The sequence below is a fragment of the Ctenocephalides felis genome, unplaced genomic scaffold (assembly GCF_003426905.1).
Source record: "Ctenocephalides felis isolate EL2017-DRISC unplaced genomic scaffold, ASM342690v1 CF-g0.4_SCAFFOLD_00845, whole genome shotgun sequence".
NCBI classification, from domain to species: domain Eukaryota; kingdom Metazoa; phylum Arthropoda; class Insecta; order Siphonaptera; family Pulicidae; genus Ctenocephalides; species Ctenocephalides felis.
In genome coordinates this window covers 9,135,368-9,153,256 of record NW_020536999.1, presented here as the reverse complement: position 1 = coordinate 9,153,256, position 17,889 = coordinate 9,135,368, and the positions used below count along the sequence as shown (strand labels likewise).

Genomic DNA, 17,889 nt, shown 5'->3' with positions numbered 1-17,889 from the left:
GATGGAAAGGCTTTTACATCGAAAGATATTAAATGTTTTCGAGTGCAAGCCGATTATCTAGCTCGCGCCAAAACGATGAGGACTTTTGAAATTATTTTTCATAATTGTATTTTAGGCAGTTTTACCAAGGTACAGAACATTATAAATCATTGTAACCTTGAATGCGTAAATTGACCGGACTATTAAGAATGCATATAAGTTATTATACTTGTCCATAATTATTTACAATTTTCATTATTAAAGACTTCGAAAACATTGTCACGTTTAGCTTTTTAAAGACTTCATCAATTGTCTTGGTCTGGTCAATTTTGAACACAACTTAGGATTATTCTCATCGTCATCAAACTGAATTTTCAATTGAATCCCTCAACACGTGTTTTTATTTTTCCTTTATTACCTCTTACTTGTTGTAGATAATTTTATGCTCTACAATTTTGTCTGAGGTAATTTTCGGATAAATCTGACCATTTAGCCGAAAATCGCAAAAAAATCATTTTTTTACCTACGACCTTTCGCCAACTTTCTAACTCGCATCAAAACAATGAGTACTTTTTTAAAAAAAATTATGATTGTATTTTAAGAAATTTTGCCAAGGTACAGCCCATTATGAATTGTGGTAACCTTGAATGCATAAATTGACCGGACTATTAAGAATGCATATAAGTAATTATACTTGTCCATAATTATTTACATACTTATTATTTAAGACTTCGAAGTCCATCGTCACTGGAAAAAAATTTATATGATAACACTATTACTTTTGTTCACAACACTGCTGCTGCAGTAATATTTCAGTAGCACTAGTAACTAGCATTTCAATATATAGATTTTGGGATTTTAACTGTTTAGGTCGATGGTACCTATTATTAGTAAATCGATATCATTGTGATTTCCGTACTTTGCTACAATTATTCGGCAAAGTAAATTGAATTGAATTAAAATAGTGTTTAATTAATTAAACAAGTTCTGCAAGACAAATGGTTTACGAATTTCTTGGAAAATACTTCCAGTCAGTCACCAGGCAATATTCATATGACTTCATCAAATGTCTTGGTTTGGTCAAATTTGAACACAACTTGGGAACATCTTCATCATCACCAGATTGACTTACCAATTTAATTCCTTCACAAATTGTAGGATTTTCCTTTCTCACCTCTTACTATTTATAAACTTCCATCGACGACGACCTCTCACAGATCACAAAAACCTCATCCCTTCTCTCAATCACCTTCAAAAAAGAAACCTCATCCCTTCTCTCAATCACCTTCAAAAAAGAATCCTCATCCCTTCTCTCAATCACCTTCAAAAAAGAAACCTCATCCCTTCTCTCAATCACCTTCAAAAAAGAGTGAACTAATTTCTTATAAACAAACACAAATTTGTTTGTAGAATATTTTCGTTGTTTAATTTAAAAAGCACTTATATTGATTATTGATTATTTTCATTTCTCGAATGTTTAATTACGGTACGGGAAGTTCCAGCATTTTGCCTTAAGGCGCGATGCGATACAAAATTAGTTACTTTTGATTTTGTACCAATATTTTAGCTTGCACCGAAACGATGAGGACTGTCGAGATTTCTTTTATAATTATATTTTGAGCAATTTTACCAAGTTACAAGTTGTAACTTACAACCCATAATGAATTATTGTAATCGTAAATTGAACAGACAGACTATTAAGAATGCATATAAGTTATTATAAGTTGCTCATAATTATTTACAATTTTCATTATTGAAGACTTCGAAGATATTTGAACATTTATTTTGCAGTTCATCGTCACATTTGACAATATTCGCATTAAAGATGACTTCATCAATTGTCTTGGTTTGGTCAAATTTGAACACAACTTAGAATCATTCTCATCATAATCAAATTCTAATCCCTTAACACGTGTTTAATTTTCCTTTCTCACCTCTTACTATTTACAAACCTCCATCGAAGACGACTTCTCACAAATCACAAAAACCTCATCCCTTCTCTCAATCACCTTCTGGACAACCTTCGACTCCGTCAAATCTCTTCCAGCCTCGTCTCAAGAAGTCATCTCCTGGTGAACCAGCTCCGATTGGAGGCACATGGGCGGCGTCGGAGTCGTATTGGAGGTCGTCAACAAGGGTACCATTCCCGATCTCTGAGATTGGGTATCCGAATTCAAGCATGGCAGGGTGCTTCTGAACCTCGATGGGGCGTGCGTGTAGACGTTGGGCGATGCCGAGGTGACGTAGGTTCGGAGCTCTCCGTCGCTGCTGGCGTAGGTCGGTGTTGGGTGGTGGATGTAGGGTTTTAGGCGAAAGTTGTTGTGGTGGAGGGATGGGCTGCCGAGGACTTGGTCCTGGAATAATAGATAATTGATGTTAATATATGATAGTAATTGTTCCATGAAAGTTCTTTCTAGTTGAAAGTGGCATTTTGCCTTAAGGGGCACAACAAGTGTGAAATTTTCAAAAAATCGAATTTTCAATTTTTTCATATTTCGATAGGTTATACCTTTAAAAATAACATACCAAAATTTTAAATCGATATCTCAAATAGTTTTTGAGTCACAGCCATTTGAAGAGTATATATATAGTATATAGTATAACGATTATTTTATTTTCAAACGCGTTTTTCTCGAAACAGCATTTTCCGAATTTGCTGCAGCGATTACTCAAAAACAAATGATCCGATCACTATCGAATTTCTTTTACATATTCTATATATAGTTCTCCGTAAAATGAACTATCGATTTTTTGATCGGATCAAATATCGAATTTTGGCAGTCTAAAACGACCAAAATTTTCGGTAAAATTCGACTTTTAAAAAAAAAAAACGCCGCCATTTTGTCAATTTTTGTTTTTTTTTATCGTAGGTCATTTTACAGACAATATCATCTAGTTTAACGAGAATTTTTTTTTAAATTTTATCCACGTAGAAGGCCGGAATCACCGCAGCAGTGAAGAGCCTTTTTTTTGCGCCGTTGGAGATCGACGATAACTTAAAAAATATTTAATTTTTTTCTTCAAAAATTTTACGATATTTTCTCAAAACATGTATAAATATATTCCTAAAATTTTAATATGATTGATAAAGTAGTTTTTTTAATATAAATTCCCAAAAATCACCTTTTTTTAGGCGGGGTTACACTAGTTGTGCCCCTTAATAAAATATCTAAACTTTTTTAAAAACTTTAATTTTTGGTACGGGAAGTTCCAGCAATTTGCCTTAAGGCACGATGCCATACACCACTAGTTCCAAATTTTAATCGAATTTATATAATTCGACGAATTTTCATAGTACTGTTTAGTGCATGAAAAAACGTCGATTTTTTTTTTTAAATTTAATAAATTATTTTGTAAAATATTAAGCATTTATTATAAGAAATTACTGTCACGATTAAGTAAATTATTTATGTAGTTCTAGATATTATTTAATGATTTAAATAAATGGTAGCATTTTTAACAAAAATGGAGAAGTTTTGTAGACTGTTTATTTTTTTTTTTTTTTGCTAATTCCAAAGTCATTTCTAAATGACTTGATTGACTTATCACATCACAAAAGCGACTCTTGACACGAATTTTGTATTTCTTTAAACTTTGATGAATTTTTAAAATTAAACTACTTGTTGTAAGGACGTAATATTTCAGTATGTTCTATAAGACCGTAATATCTATCGTCAAAGCATTCATAAAAATCGCCATTTTTTGGCAATTAATTACAAGAAAACGGCTCGGTAGATTTTCATCTAAAACTAATCAGTATTATTCCCAACCAAAATATCATTCGAATAGTTTTTGTTTTCTTAAAACCAGTTCAGGATTTTGAGCTAAAACGCGGACCAAAAGTTTTTCACTTTTGCAAATTACAAAGAAACGCCTCGGGCGATCGTCGCACAAAACTGACAAACAATAGTCTTCATCGAGAATGGCTTTTAAATTTTTGAAATCGGTCCATCCGTTTTGGAGAAAACGTCGATTTACGGCAAAAAATCTGTTCACGCACACACACACACATATACTTTTTCTAAATTTGGTCTCATTTGACTCAGAATGGCTTGAAACGTCGAGAAAACATAATGGATTATTTGATGAAAACAAACTTTTCCTTCAATAATTTCTAGAACATCATTTCATCTAACCCACCTCTGTTTTTATTATGGGTTTAATCTTGTAGTTCAAGCTCTCCGGATTTCTAAGCAATACTCGATTCTCCTGCATGTATTCATCATCTGAAAAATGCGGCAATAACTCCAAAGATTTATCTGCTGATACTGCAAACATTAGAAAATATTAATTAATTAATTATTAATTATTAATTACTTTGTCTAGATGCAAAAATATAATACATTGTTCAAATTCGTACCTGAACTTGTCTGACTCCTCATTTCAGATTGAGTATTGTCTTTGGTTTGCCGTTTTTGGTCATGTTTGTTGAAAGTTTGAGGCTCGCCTTTTCTCTGATAATAATAATAAAAATATTTTCTATTTAGACATCAACATTAATGCTAATAGTAGACTACACATTTTTTATTCCAATTTTATTTCTGATTTTAGTCAACGTTATGGTATGTCAATTAAATACTTCATCTATCTAGATGATACCTTCTAAAGTCAAAGAATTCATTACAAAATCTCACCTTAGATTTGCATCTAATCATAATGACTATACAAATAGCAACCACGATTAAAGTTCCAACGGTTCCTACCAAAGCTCCTAATAATGGTGTCAGTTGAATTAGAACGCCAACTTTATTTGTATTAGCTGGAAAAAAAATTATAATTATAATAGGCATATGATAAAAATAAATAATTTGTGTAGTTACCAAATATATTGCTGTGCTGTTCTCTAACATTTTTCTTAGCCATAGGTTTCATGGTTGTACCTAGTACTATTTGTTCTGGGCTGAATCCTTCTGCGTTAAAAGCAGTTATCTGAAATAAAAAATACACAAATGATATTAAAAATAAGGTTCACACGCGATTGTAGTAAAACTTATTTGCTATTGTATGAGATGGCATTTAAGTTAGATATATACATCATATAACAATTTTGAATAATGTTTATTACTGATATGGTAGCACTCGTGATGCACACTTTTATTAGTGTCAACCATTATACACATTTACATAATGATAAATTATAAATTATATATTTATAATAACATTAAAAATATGCAAAATATTTAGAAATAATAATGTAGTTAAAGTCATACTTCAAATATGACATGATCGGTTTGTCATTGTAATTTGCATTTAGAAATAAACCTTTAATAGAGAAATGAAGTGATTGCTGATTAATAACTTCTATAATATTCGTTCACACAGTGGATTATGTTAAACGACGCCTAAACAAATATTGCTCTCGCAACTTCACTCATCATGTAATAATTGTGTTTGGAGAACTTCATTTAATTAAAATTAACATACATTCATTGACTGCTTGTATTTTTTTTACTTTTTCGTTGGCGATACAGTCTCATTCTTTGAGCATCTTTAATATATGTCTGGCCTATAAAAATATTTTCCATTTTAAAATCTTCAAAAATTTGTAGAAACTACGAATAATATAGAAATTATTTCAATAAACTTACGTTTCGTACACGGCACAAATGTTTCATATGTATTAATAACTTCCCGTAGGGTAAGTTATAGTAATCGCAAAAAAATCGAAAATGAAAATTTTTATATATCTTTACGTTTCAAAACCTTCTGAACATTTTGGCATACCTTAGAAAGCGTGGATGTATGTGTGTGTATGTGTGTGTGTGCATGTATGTGTTTGTGTTTGGATACAAATTTTCGTCGACGATTTCGGGAACACGGATGAAGCGATTTGAATAATTCAAAAAACATTCGATTCGTATTAATAAGGAGACGTGCTGATTAGTTTTTGGCGAAGTCAGGTCTAGCCGTTCCGAAGATACGGGGCAAAAAGTGCCAAAAACGGTAACTCAGTTTTCAAGAGAACGGAGCGTCCGATTTGAATAATTCAAAAAACATTTTGCTTGTATTAACAAGATGAAGAACTGATCAACTTTTCATAAAGGTAGGTCTAGCGGTTTCAGAGATCTAGTAAAAAAAGTAAAAAAAGCCATTTGGCGGTCAAAAATGATCATTAGACGTATGCACATCAAATTATCAGATATTTTATAGAGATTTTAACATTAAGGGAAGTTCCAGCAATTTGCCTAAAGGCACGATGCCATGCGCCCCACTAGTTTTTTATTCATTTATTTATTAAAATAGCAATCAAGATACAATTTAATCTTATAAACTATTGTAACACAAACGAGAGGAAAAAAATAATAGAAGAGAAACAAAAAAATATAAATAAAAAAGAAATAATTATCTAGAGTCCATTCCAGTGACTGAAGCCTGGTATTTCATTTAAGGAAATATTTTACTATAAATGTATAGTAACCACGAATAATACAATTCACTTCTATAAACTTACGTTTCTTGCATGGCACAGATTTATCATTTGTTTTATTAGTTTCACTATAATTATTTACCGAACTCGGGATGAAATATTCTGCCGATCCAGGCATTGTTTTTATCAAATCAAGATTTCTACTAGAATGTCCCCTCAAAATCTAATGTCATTCCGAACAATATGGTTCTCGCATTTGGAGACATACTACGTATACGCATACAATCAAAGAACCCTCTCACGTGGCACGATGACCAATCACAATCGACCCGTATAGAAATGATCTCATTGAGAGCGAATGACGAATCATTGGCACTTGACTCGGCCGTAACGCTCTTCCGTTGCATTTTCATAGATTTACTTTCTAGTCGCGCCTAAAGAAGGTTTTAGAAATAGGTTTTTAGTTCACGAAATTTACTTACCACTATTCTATAATCAGTCTCCGATGGCAGATGATTAGCTCTCAGAATTGGAATCGGAGAACTATAGTTCAAATATAGTTTCGAATTATTTACATCATAAATTAAAAACATGAATTTTTGCTCAGTTCCACCATCGTATCCAGGTATACATTGAACCAGGAACATGTTGATACTGTTGGATTCAAAGGTGCAGTTTTTGGCTGGCTCTGGTTTTTCTAAAAAATAACAAACCATGATAATGGATAATGAACCAGAATTACTGTAATTTTCTATGAAGTGTCTTTTACCCTTACCTGCTAATTGCAAAATAGTCTCACAAGGTATGACTTGGTCTCCGATAGGATTTTTGGCATAACACAAAATCGAGTAGTGCCTTTTTTCTCCTTGCTCCGAAACGTAGTCTTTGTACATTTGTTGTCTGAACAAAAATTCGTTGGCAGTCGTTGTATTCAAAACCATGGATTTTTTGGCGTGGTTAATTTTCCAGGTGTACTTTAGATTATTCTGATGGAAATAGACATTCGGTTTAGTAGATAATAAAAAAAAATGTAATTTTTTTTATCACTTACATGTGGGAAGCTCCTTACGGGACACGTAATGTTGACGTCCTGTTTACTGGATATTGTCATGATTTTGGTGTCGCTTGCACAGATGGGCTCGTCTAGAATAAATCATAATTATTTTATTAACTACCCGTAGGGTAAGTTATAGTAATCGCAAAAAAAATCGAAATTTTTTATATATTTTTACGTTTCAAAGGTTTCTGAACATTTTGGCATACCTTAGGAAAAATTGATTGAAAGAAATTTTTGTCGACGATTTCGAGAACACGGATCAACCGAATTGAAGAATTTAAAATACATTCGATTTCTATTGATAAGGAGACGTGCTGATTAGTTTTTGGCACAGGCAGGTCTAGCCGTTTCGAAGAAACGGGGCAAAAAGTGCCTAAAATGGTATTTTAGTTTTTGAGATAACGAAGCGTCTGATCTGAATAAATCAAAAAAACATTTTATTTATATTGACTAAACGAAAAACTGTTCAAATTTTTGGAAAGGCAGGTCCAGCGGTTGTGGACTCTCAATAAAAATAAGTTAAAAAATGCCATTTGGCGGTTAAAAATGCTCAATAGACATATGCATATCGAATTATCAGATATTTTATGAAAATTTTAATAATGTGTACACATTTTGTATCATTTTTTTTGGGTTCCGTACCAAGATTTTTAATTTTAAAATTTACGTATATTGGTCAAATCAATGTACTCGATAGTATGGAATAACCGATTTGTATGATTGAAAAATCATTCGGTTTGTACTCGATTACAAAGCGTTTTTGCAAAAGGCATTTTTGCCGTTGCGGAGGTATGGAGCGCAAAGGGTGTAAAAACAGTTATGCAGTTTTTGAGAGAACGGATCATCCGATTAAATTTATTCAAAAAACAATTTGCTTGAGTAGACGGTGTGCAAAGAATGCTTTTACAGAAAATATTGTAATTTTGAAAATTTTCAAAAAAAACTAAATTATAAAAATTTAAAAAAATATCAGAATATAAAATCGATTTCTTACAAAAATTTGAGAATGTTTCGAAACTTAAAAAAAAATCGAATATTTTTAAAAATATCCAAATTTTCTAAAAAATTTATATAAATGTTTTTTTAAAAAAAAAATTCCAAACAATTTCAAACATCTAAAAAATTTCAAAATTTTGTAAAATTCTAAATTATCAAAAAAATGAACACATTTCTCATAAACATACACAGAGTTGTTTGTAGAATATGCTCTTTGCCTAATTTAACCCTTTCCACTCGGATGCTGCCACTCAGGCGACAAAAACGATTTCTTATAAAAATTTGGGAATATTTCGAAATTTTCGAAAAAAAAAATATTTTTAAATATTTCCAAGTTTTTGTTTTAAAAAAAATTCAAACTTCTGAAAAATTTCTAATTTTGTAAAATTCTAAATTATAAAAAAAATCAAATTTAAAATAAAAATGAACAAACTTCTTATAAACATACACAAAGTTGTGTGTAGAATATGCTCGTTGCCTAATTTAACCCTTTCCCCTCGGATACTGCCGCTCAGGCGTCAAAATACATACAAATTTCGAAATGCCCGAGTGGAAAGAGTTAATAAGTACTTATAAGTTCAGGGGGCGTCCATGGCGTAATCACGTAAGGTTTTTTGGGGGAGGGGGAGGAAGGGCATTTTTTTTCGAAAATCTTCAAAAACTCGCTCACGTGATTAATGAACTCCCCCTTACAGTATGTATTTAAAATAAATAATCTATTCCAAATTATTCAAAACAATTACTGATTATTTTCATTTCTCGAATGTTTAATTAAGTTTCAGGAAGTTTCAGCAATTTGCCTTAAGGCACGATGCCATGCGCGCCACTAGTTTTAAATATTAATAATTAATTTGTTAATAATTTACTCACATTGGACATTGAGAGACAATTCGTTGCTGTATCCGATTCCTTGGGAATTTTCAGCCTGGCAAACGTAGCTGCCAGCATTTTCTTTGGAAATGTGCTGAATTACTAAACTGTTGTTCGTTGATATTATTCCATCCGTGTTGTTTGTTACAATTTTATGACCCTGGGTAAAATAGATATTTTTATAAATATTCACCTTCGCTAAAGGATACAAATACTTAAAGATGTATAATATAAATAAAGAAGAATTTCATAAATTGTACTGACATTGTGTTTCCATTCAACGATGTATTTTAAAGGGTTGGCATTGACGTGGCACTCCAAATACACGTCACTCCCTTTTTTGACAGTCTGAGATCTCAAGGGGGCTCCGAGTGTCAGTCTTATTACCGGAGCATCTGTAAGAATGAATGATACATTTTAAATACCAGAAATATTAGGTTGTCAAATATCTCCCTTCCGCTTTTTTGCTCTTGGTTTATAATACAAAAAGGCGGAAGGGAGATATTTGACAACCTATTATTGTAAATTCAAATTTTCAACTTGAAGCTAAATTTCATCTTCAAGGTAATTTTTTTAAAATTTCTTGATGTTATATAAGTTCTCTAATTTTTTCATTGATTATAACTAACTTACGTAGGACGTTCAATTTCCATGAATCTTGCAAAGGTTTTTTTCCTTCGGTGTCAATATGGCAGTTTAATAGTTTTCCATGGTCGTTTGCATTTGCTATGAAAATTATTCTGCTGGTGGTTGTATTTCTGTCTTCTGAAGTCTACAAATAAAAATTATAATTAGAATAATAATTAATTAACACATGCATTAAATATTAACAAAGCTAAAGAAACTTGTTAAATGAAAAATAATCCTCTAGCCACGAATTCCAATTATACCGATGATTTTAGAGAATTTATATCTGGACTAGCAACACTAGAACTCTGTTTCGCCACTAGATGGTTTCGTTAGAAAGATGAAGAAATTTTTTGTTTGTTTTATATTTGAAAAGGAAAAATTTGATTTTATTACACAACACTAACGAATTTATTTCGATTACAAAAATGAAGTGTTTTTTAGTTGAACTTCTCTAAGTAAATGAAAGTGAATCCGCAAATTATCCGTTTCATTGAAGTGCTCTTTGGTAAACCACATTTTTTGTTTTTTGTACTGACGTTAACATAAACAAAGCAGAGGGTTTCCCAATTCGTGAACAGGCAACGTAAAACTGCCCATGTGAAAAATAATGATTTTCTAAATAATCTATTTGAAATTTATCCTGCAAACACTAAGCGATTGGCCTAGCGACTTGTTATTGCGAATGCAAGGCGAAGTGACGAAAGACCAGTCGGAATCATTGGTATGTCACCAAATCGCCAGCAAATTTTGATTGAATGGTGAAATTCAGTGCGTGTACATCATTATTGTTTGCGGCAAGAATTGCTCGTTGACTTAACCAAGCATAATTCTGATAATTCTCACTAATGTCATTATTCGAATTTTTAATTACGGTGCGTGAAGTTCCAGCAATTTGCATTAGGGCACGATGCCATGCACCACTAATTTTCTTAGCAATGAACCTTGCGGAGCCCGAGGCCTTTCGGAGTTATTTTGTCAGGAAGGAAAACCCGACTTATTTTTATATATATAGGAGATAATATCATGAATAAAAAAAGTGTTGCATTTGATCGAATAATAATGTTCTTACTAAAAGTCCGCAACTTTTATAAAAAAAAAAAGTTTATATATTATACTTACAATTTGTGAAGAATTATTAAGAGCAGTTCCTCCCAAAGTCCACAGCAATTTTGGAGCAGGACTTGCCCCTACAACCTCGCAGGAGGCGCTACTGGATTTTCCTGAAGACACTGGTTTGTTGGAACCGATTAATTTTACCCATAATGGTGGCACTGGACAAAAAAATAAAATTATTTAACAAACTATGTACAAATTTATTTTCCATCATTAATTAATATTTCCCATTTCAATTGAATTATTTTAAATGTGATAAATCAAAATGCACTCGTCAAATTCCTTTCAAATTAAAATTAGCCACGCGTTAATTTTCTGTCATTATTGAATTTCGCGGCTGAAAAATGGCAAAACGCATCATTGAATTTGATACGAATTGCTTTTAATTGCATCAATTAATTTAAATAACACATTAAATAACTATGATTGATAATGCATCGGTAATTCATTAAATTTATCGATATTAAATGAAAGCTATCATCTATTCAATATAAACAGCGCATGGTAATATATAGGGGAGGGTTGGAAAATAGTTGACACATTTTATTACTACTACATTTTATTATTAACTTCCCGTCAAATAAGTTATAGTTACCGCAGAACAATCGAAAACGAGAATGTTTATATATCTTTACGTTTGAAAGGTTTCTGAACATTTTGCCATACCTTAAAAAAAAAGGATGTACTTCTAACATTGAGAATTTTGATTTTTTAAAAAAAATCTGACTTTTTTGAGAATTTTTCATTTTTTTAACATCCCGTAGAGTGAGTTATAAGTAGGGTTTATACAAAAACCGACATTTCAGAAAACCGGTTTTCGAATTTTATATAAAAAATAAATTTTTGCTGTATATTATCCGAATATCCTGTAATTTATCCGCAAATTTAGTGTAAATCAGAGCAGTATTTGACTGAATTTATTTATTGTTCAATTTTATAGATAGTAAACAAAATTATTTTAATTTTAATTAGTAGAACTAAAAAATAATTGTTCATCTTGATTAAATAACTTTGAAAATAATTATTCGTTATTCATGCATCATTTTCACATATAAGAATGAAAATATTTTTATGATAGTGAAAGGAAAGTTTTCGAATAAATAGAAATATTACATTTTTGAATAAAAAACATACATTAAATTAATATTAGACACATGTTGATACATACTTGTTAATATCAATTTTAGTTTTAAAAATAATTAAGCTGAACTTGGGTATTGTCTGTTCCAAGCAATTTTAATTAATTAATTTTAAACATTCTGATTGTTTTTTTTTTCGTTTAATAAAATATGATTTCAAAAAACTGAGAACATCTATCGAATTGCTACTTAGACGTGACCTTTGTTTACTCACAAAATTTCCTGAAATAGAAAATATTCTCATACTTGCGACGAAATTATGCTTAATTGTTTTTAAAACCTGATATAATAATTCTAAGTTTTTTGTTCTTTTATTTGCGGCTTCTAGGGTTTAAATTTTTTTTTCAAGTTTGAGTAGAGGAAGTTACTTCTTCAAAAAGTTTAAATTAATATATACTCTGGTATAAAAATCGAAATTAATATATACAAAACCTTTCTGGGAACCATTGCAGACTGATAAGATATCAAATGCTATTGAACCGATATGATTTCAAGAATCAAAACGCTTTCATCTATCTTTTATATTTGGCTATATTTGTGATTTTCCATTTATACAGTGAAAACCGACTTTTTTTACTAAAAAACCGGTTTTTGAATTCCATAATTTTCGCCAAAAAACCGGTAGGGTTGGTTGGTTTTCAAAAACCGGCTTTAAAGGTTTTTGAAAACCGACTAACCCTGGTTATGTTAATAATAAAACATTTATTATTCCTCGAACATTTCGTTACGGTACGGGAAGTTCCAGCAATTTCCCTTAAGGCACTGTGCCAAACACCACTAGTTTTGTAACAAATTGGTAAATACACAAATAGAAGTACACATCTGTCCAAAAAATTCAATAACTCAAACTTCAACGATCTCCTAATTCATCACCTCACTTTTTCCCGAGTGCAAAAAAAGTACAATCAATATCTTTTCTATTTTACGTCAAAAATTCAATATCGACATTTGTTCGAAAGCCGCCATCATCGGCCAATCTATATAAACACAAAGCGTTTTGCAATTAAATTGATTTATTTATTAGCCGGAAAGGGGAGACTGGGGGTGTTCGGTATAAATTCGAATTGAAAATTTGCATATTGCCTATACAGTGGGGTACGTCGGTATCATAGTTTGTTATTTATAGTCTGGCTATCAGGAACAATATTTATTTTGCTGCGGCCATATCAAAACACGGTTTTAAAACGATGTGGTAAAGGAAACCGGGGTAAAATGGAGGGGGTGGGCAATTAATCGAACGGAAGCAATTAACCAAAGTTAATAGAAAAACTAGTGGTGTATGGCATCGTGCCTTAAGGCAAATTGCTGGAACATCCCGTACCGTAACGAAATGTTCGAGGAATAATAAATGATTTCAAATACATTATTATAAAAAGTGTAACTTTGTCTAATATTTATAAGTATTATATAAACTGAATTACAAAGTTGAAATTATTTATTTAAATTATATAAGTGAGCTTTAGAATTTCAGCGTAAATTAAAATTAAAATCCGAATTATTTTCGATATACAAAAAAAAATCCTGCAAAAAAATGAATTAAATGGTGTTTAGATAATTCAAATTGGAGTCTCCGTTCTATGAAAAACTCAAATTCTATTTCCTGCAATCTTTGCTCTTATGCCAAAATGTTCAGAAACCTTCAAAATGTAAAGAAATGCAAAAATTTTCATTTTCGATTTTTGGACGATTGCAATAACTTACCCTACGGGATATTAAAAACAATTTGGCACAGATCCCAACTGACATCTTTAGAACAGCTTTAGAATTTTCAAAATCGCTTCAGAATTTTTGGTCAAAATATGTGCAAAAAGTTTCCCTTTTATCTCCAAATGAGTCTGTGGGATCGTAGTAGACTAGAGATTCGAAATGACATATGAATAATTTTAATCACTCTCAAATTAATTTATATGTTATTGATTAAATCGATTATTTACACATATCGGAAAGTTCATGTAACTTGCCACAAGGCAAAATACCAATACCACATAGATATAAAATGATTCGCAGCAACTATACACATTCATCATTGGTGATGCAAAATTAAATTTTTGATGCCTCTCTCTTTTTGCTCCATTTGATAGGTAACTATTTGAAGAATTTATTACCCATCCGAATGTTTTTACAGCATCATATGCCATGCGTCAATTTCGATATTTCGAAATTAGTACGATAGCTGATGAAAATAATTTTTCAAAAGTATAAAACAACTATTATTTGCCTTCGTATTACTGCACTAAAAAATAAAAAGAAATAAATCCAATTCAAAATAAAAGATTTTTTACTAGCTTTTTGGGAGGAAATCCGAAATCTCTCTCGATAAAAAGGTGCTTCTGTACAAAACTATCATAGTGCCCATTTGGACTTACGGAATCGAACTATGGGGTTACTCTTGTAAATGAAACATAAACATAATTCAAAGGTGCCAGAACAAAATTCTGCGTATCTTAACTAATGGTATATTTCGAACTTTTGCCTATGTAAGGATTTGAAAATCTCTACAGTTCATTTTTCAATAATAAATTAATCCACCAATTTAATGAGGGTGGATTGCTTGTGCAAAAACAAGTCAAGTTTAAATCAGAGAAACACGAAAAATGTTACAAAGTGAGAGCCTGTGGAATAAGTTTATTATTACTTATTACTACCAGCGCTCTGTCTATTCATTTCGCACTGTTTCCGATATGTATTTATATTTTTGCGGATGTAATATTGCATTTGTTCAATTGCGATCGATTGTAAATACTTCAATGTTCCATTGCGAAGTGCTATTCAAATATTTCATTTTAACCAATTCCATATTTTCATAGAGAGAATATATTTTTCATTTGTGAAATTACTAAAAAAACGCACTTACGAGATAGATATTAACAATACTTAATATTTTTTAACGTTATATTTTCTAAATGTTATGTTTGATTGTTCGTGATATTAATGTTTCATCTTATATATAAAATTCTTCTGTAATGATGTATGAATGGATATTCCTCTTAAATGATTATTCAGATTTTGATAAATCTATTTAAAGTTTGTTGAGGGATTTTTTTAGGATTTAGTGATTATAGAAATATAGTTATATTGAGAAATAAACAGAAAAAATGACAAAAAAAAACGCTTATATTTGTTTGACATTGAAGATATTTGAGGTATTGTTTGACATTGAAAACAAATGAAAACTATCATCTGCTAAAAATTTCAATTTCCTCGTAATATTATATTACCTAGACAATATTAGAATACGCATAAAAATTAATGATTATGAATAAGAAAAATGAAATGTCTACATTATTATTGCCAAAAAGCAGCTGAGACGTACCAGAAATTAAAATAATATAAGATAGAACATATTTTTGGCTGATGAAATTATATAATTCAGTTTGACAGATTATTATTTTTAACTAAGCAGCCGTGTTTTGCCTTACTTTACTATATCACAAAACAAAACAAAAATTACTTATTCAAAAAATTATTCAGAAGTTCCATTGTGTAAAAAATTCATATCAATGGAGCGTTTTGGGCCTGAATTTTTTTTACTGTGCTCCAATTTGCATGAAATTTTGGAATTAGGTTCATCTTACTCTCAAGTTCGGGAACGCGGGTCAACCGATTTGAATAATTCAAAAAACATTCGATTCATATTGATAAGCAGACGTGCTGATTAGTTTTTGGCAAAGGCAGGTCTAGCCGTTTTGGAGATACGGGACAAAAAGTGCCAAATATGGTATATCAACTTTTGAGAGAACGGAATAGCCAATTTGTAAGATTCAAAAAACATTTTATTTGTATTGACGAAATGAAGAATTGATAATTTTTTTAAAAAGACAGGTCTAACGGTTTTGGAGAACTAATTAAAAAATGTCAAAAATGATCATTAGACATATACACATAAAATTATCACAATTTTATTTACTTTTTTACAACAAATTTTGTTTACCTTTCTATGGGTTTCGTACCAATGTTTATCCGCTATACTGCGACGCGGCGCCCACGCGCTTCAATATTTCGTTTTTACGAAGCTAACACATCGCGATTGCTTTGATAAAAAGTTCAAAATTTCCAAAATATTTCATAGTATGAAAAAATCAAATTTTCAATAAGGCCAATTTTTATCAAGAATGTTAAATATCTGAAAAATCGATTTTTTTCAGAGTTCTAAAAGAAAATTGAATCTTTTTTAAAAAATTTAAATTTATTACGGGAAGTTTCAGAAATTTGCCTTAAAGCACGATGTCATACACCACTTGGTCATTATTTGTCTGATAAAATCAAAAATACTTAATAATCGGATGACGCACTTTAGTTACTTTGCCGTGCCTAAAGAAGTTTTTACTTCACGAAATTATGTTCACCCCACTATTTGTTTCAAAGTCGATTTAACACATTGTTGAAGATTGTATCTTAATACCCGAAACCGGATTTTTTCTTACATTAGTCTCTGGAAGCAAAAAGTAGTCTTCTATAAAATACATTCATGATGGTGATGTCCCTCCGATCGTCTTAATAAGCTACTTCTTGACACCTCATTATTATTAATATCCATTTGATGCGTCCAATCCATTGAATATATTATTTTGAATTACCCGCGCATAACAGGAAATTATAATAAACCGAGAGACAAATAAGATGAGATTAATATCTAAGATATTTAGATCAGAATAATATTTTGTATTGGCGCTCGGATCCTGTAAGAAATTTTAGTTTCTGACCCGGTTGAGGTTAGAAACTTGGTGTACTTTCAAACTTAGTTTCACCAATTTATAAACTAGTGGTGTATAGCATCGTACCTTAAGGCAAATTGCTGGAATTTTCGGTACCGTAATGACAATTTCGAGAAATTTTAAACGTTTTCAAATATATTATTAAAATACTGTTACTTTCATTATTTTTGCTATCTTGTTATATCAGAGCAAATCAAATGTAAATTGTAAATATTTCGATTTATCTCCAGAACATTAACAATCGTCATTTCATTTTGAAATTCAATTAAAAAAACAATAGTTGCCTAATAATTTACGCAAAATTGAAAAAATGCTTCCGTATATTCACAGTCTAAACGCATTTGCAAATGATTCTGTGCGACATTTTCACCTATACTGTTGCTTATTTCATTTTCACATTTTTCGATAGTTTTCACAAAATTGTAAAAGTGTTCCAGTACTTAAACAGTCTAACCGCATTTGGGTAAACATTTGTACCAGAGTGGCGCTTAGACTGTGCTTAGCCTGGGTAATTTTTTGAATTTCTAATCCAAAATTACAAAAACTTTTTATGGAAAATAAAAAGAATGACGTAATAATTTTTTATCCTTCAAAAGCAATTGTTTTGTCAATACAAGCAGAAAGTTTTTTAGATCATTCAAATCGGACGCTTAGTTCACTCAAAAACTGCCATTTTTGCACATTTTGCAAAAATTTTCAATTTCGATTTTTGTACAATTACAATAACTTACCCTATGGGAAGTTAATAATGTTATTGTAGTCATACTTCAAATATGATATGATCGGTTTGTCATTGTAATTAGCATTCAGAAATGAACCTTTATTAGAGAAATGAAGTAATTGCTAATTAATTTATTCTATAATATTCGTTCACACAAGTGGATTATGTAAAAGAAATATTGTTTTCGCAACTTCACTCATCATGTAATAATTGTGTTAAAAGAACTTCATGTAATTAAAATTAACAGACATTCATTGACTGCTTCTTTTTTGTTTTACATTTTTGCTGGCGATAATATTCAT

The 17,889-nt window shown here is 30.8% G+C and overlaps 1 protein-coding gene across 1 annotated transcript; it reads right to left on the bottom strand.

The window, feature by feature from the left end:
• Positions 1-1,916: 1,916 nt before the first annotated feature.
• On the bottom strand, positions 1,917-16,706 carry LOC113372651 (neural cell adhesion molecule 1-like). Its single transcript, XM_026613009.1, has 13 exons — positions 16,616-16,706; positions 11,019-11,170; positions 9,903-10,041; positions 9,534-9,664; positions 9,270-9,429; positions 7,398-7,489; positions 7,122-7,332; positions 6,829-7,043; positions 4,800-4,908; positions 4,614-4,738; positions 4,340-4,433; positions 4,120-4,247; positions 1,917-2,333 (listed from the first exon to the last, which is right to left on the bottom strand). Exons 1-13 carry the CDS (start codon positions 16,704-16,706, stop codon positions 2,034-2,036), a joined length of 1,947 nt encoding a protein of 648 aa, XP_026468794.1. The 3' UTR covers positions 1,917-2,033.
• Between the last annotated feature and the right edge of the window lie 1,183 nt (positions 16,707-17,889).

Bases quoted from the DNA above. Each gene is read 5' to 3' on its own strand.
- LOC113372651 (XM_026613009.1), bottom strand. From the start codon at position 16,706: ATGGATTGGACGCATCAAATGGATATTAATAATAATGAGGTGTCAAGA. The intron at 7,333-7,397 runs GTAAGTGATAAA...TATTTCCATCAG, and splicing joins CCGTAAGGAGCTTCCCACAT to AATAATCTAAAGTACACCTG. The intron at 2,334-4,119 runs GTGGGTTAGATG...CTATTATTCCAG, and splicing joins AACCCATAATAAAAACAGAG to GACCAAGTCCTCGGCAGCCC.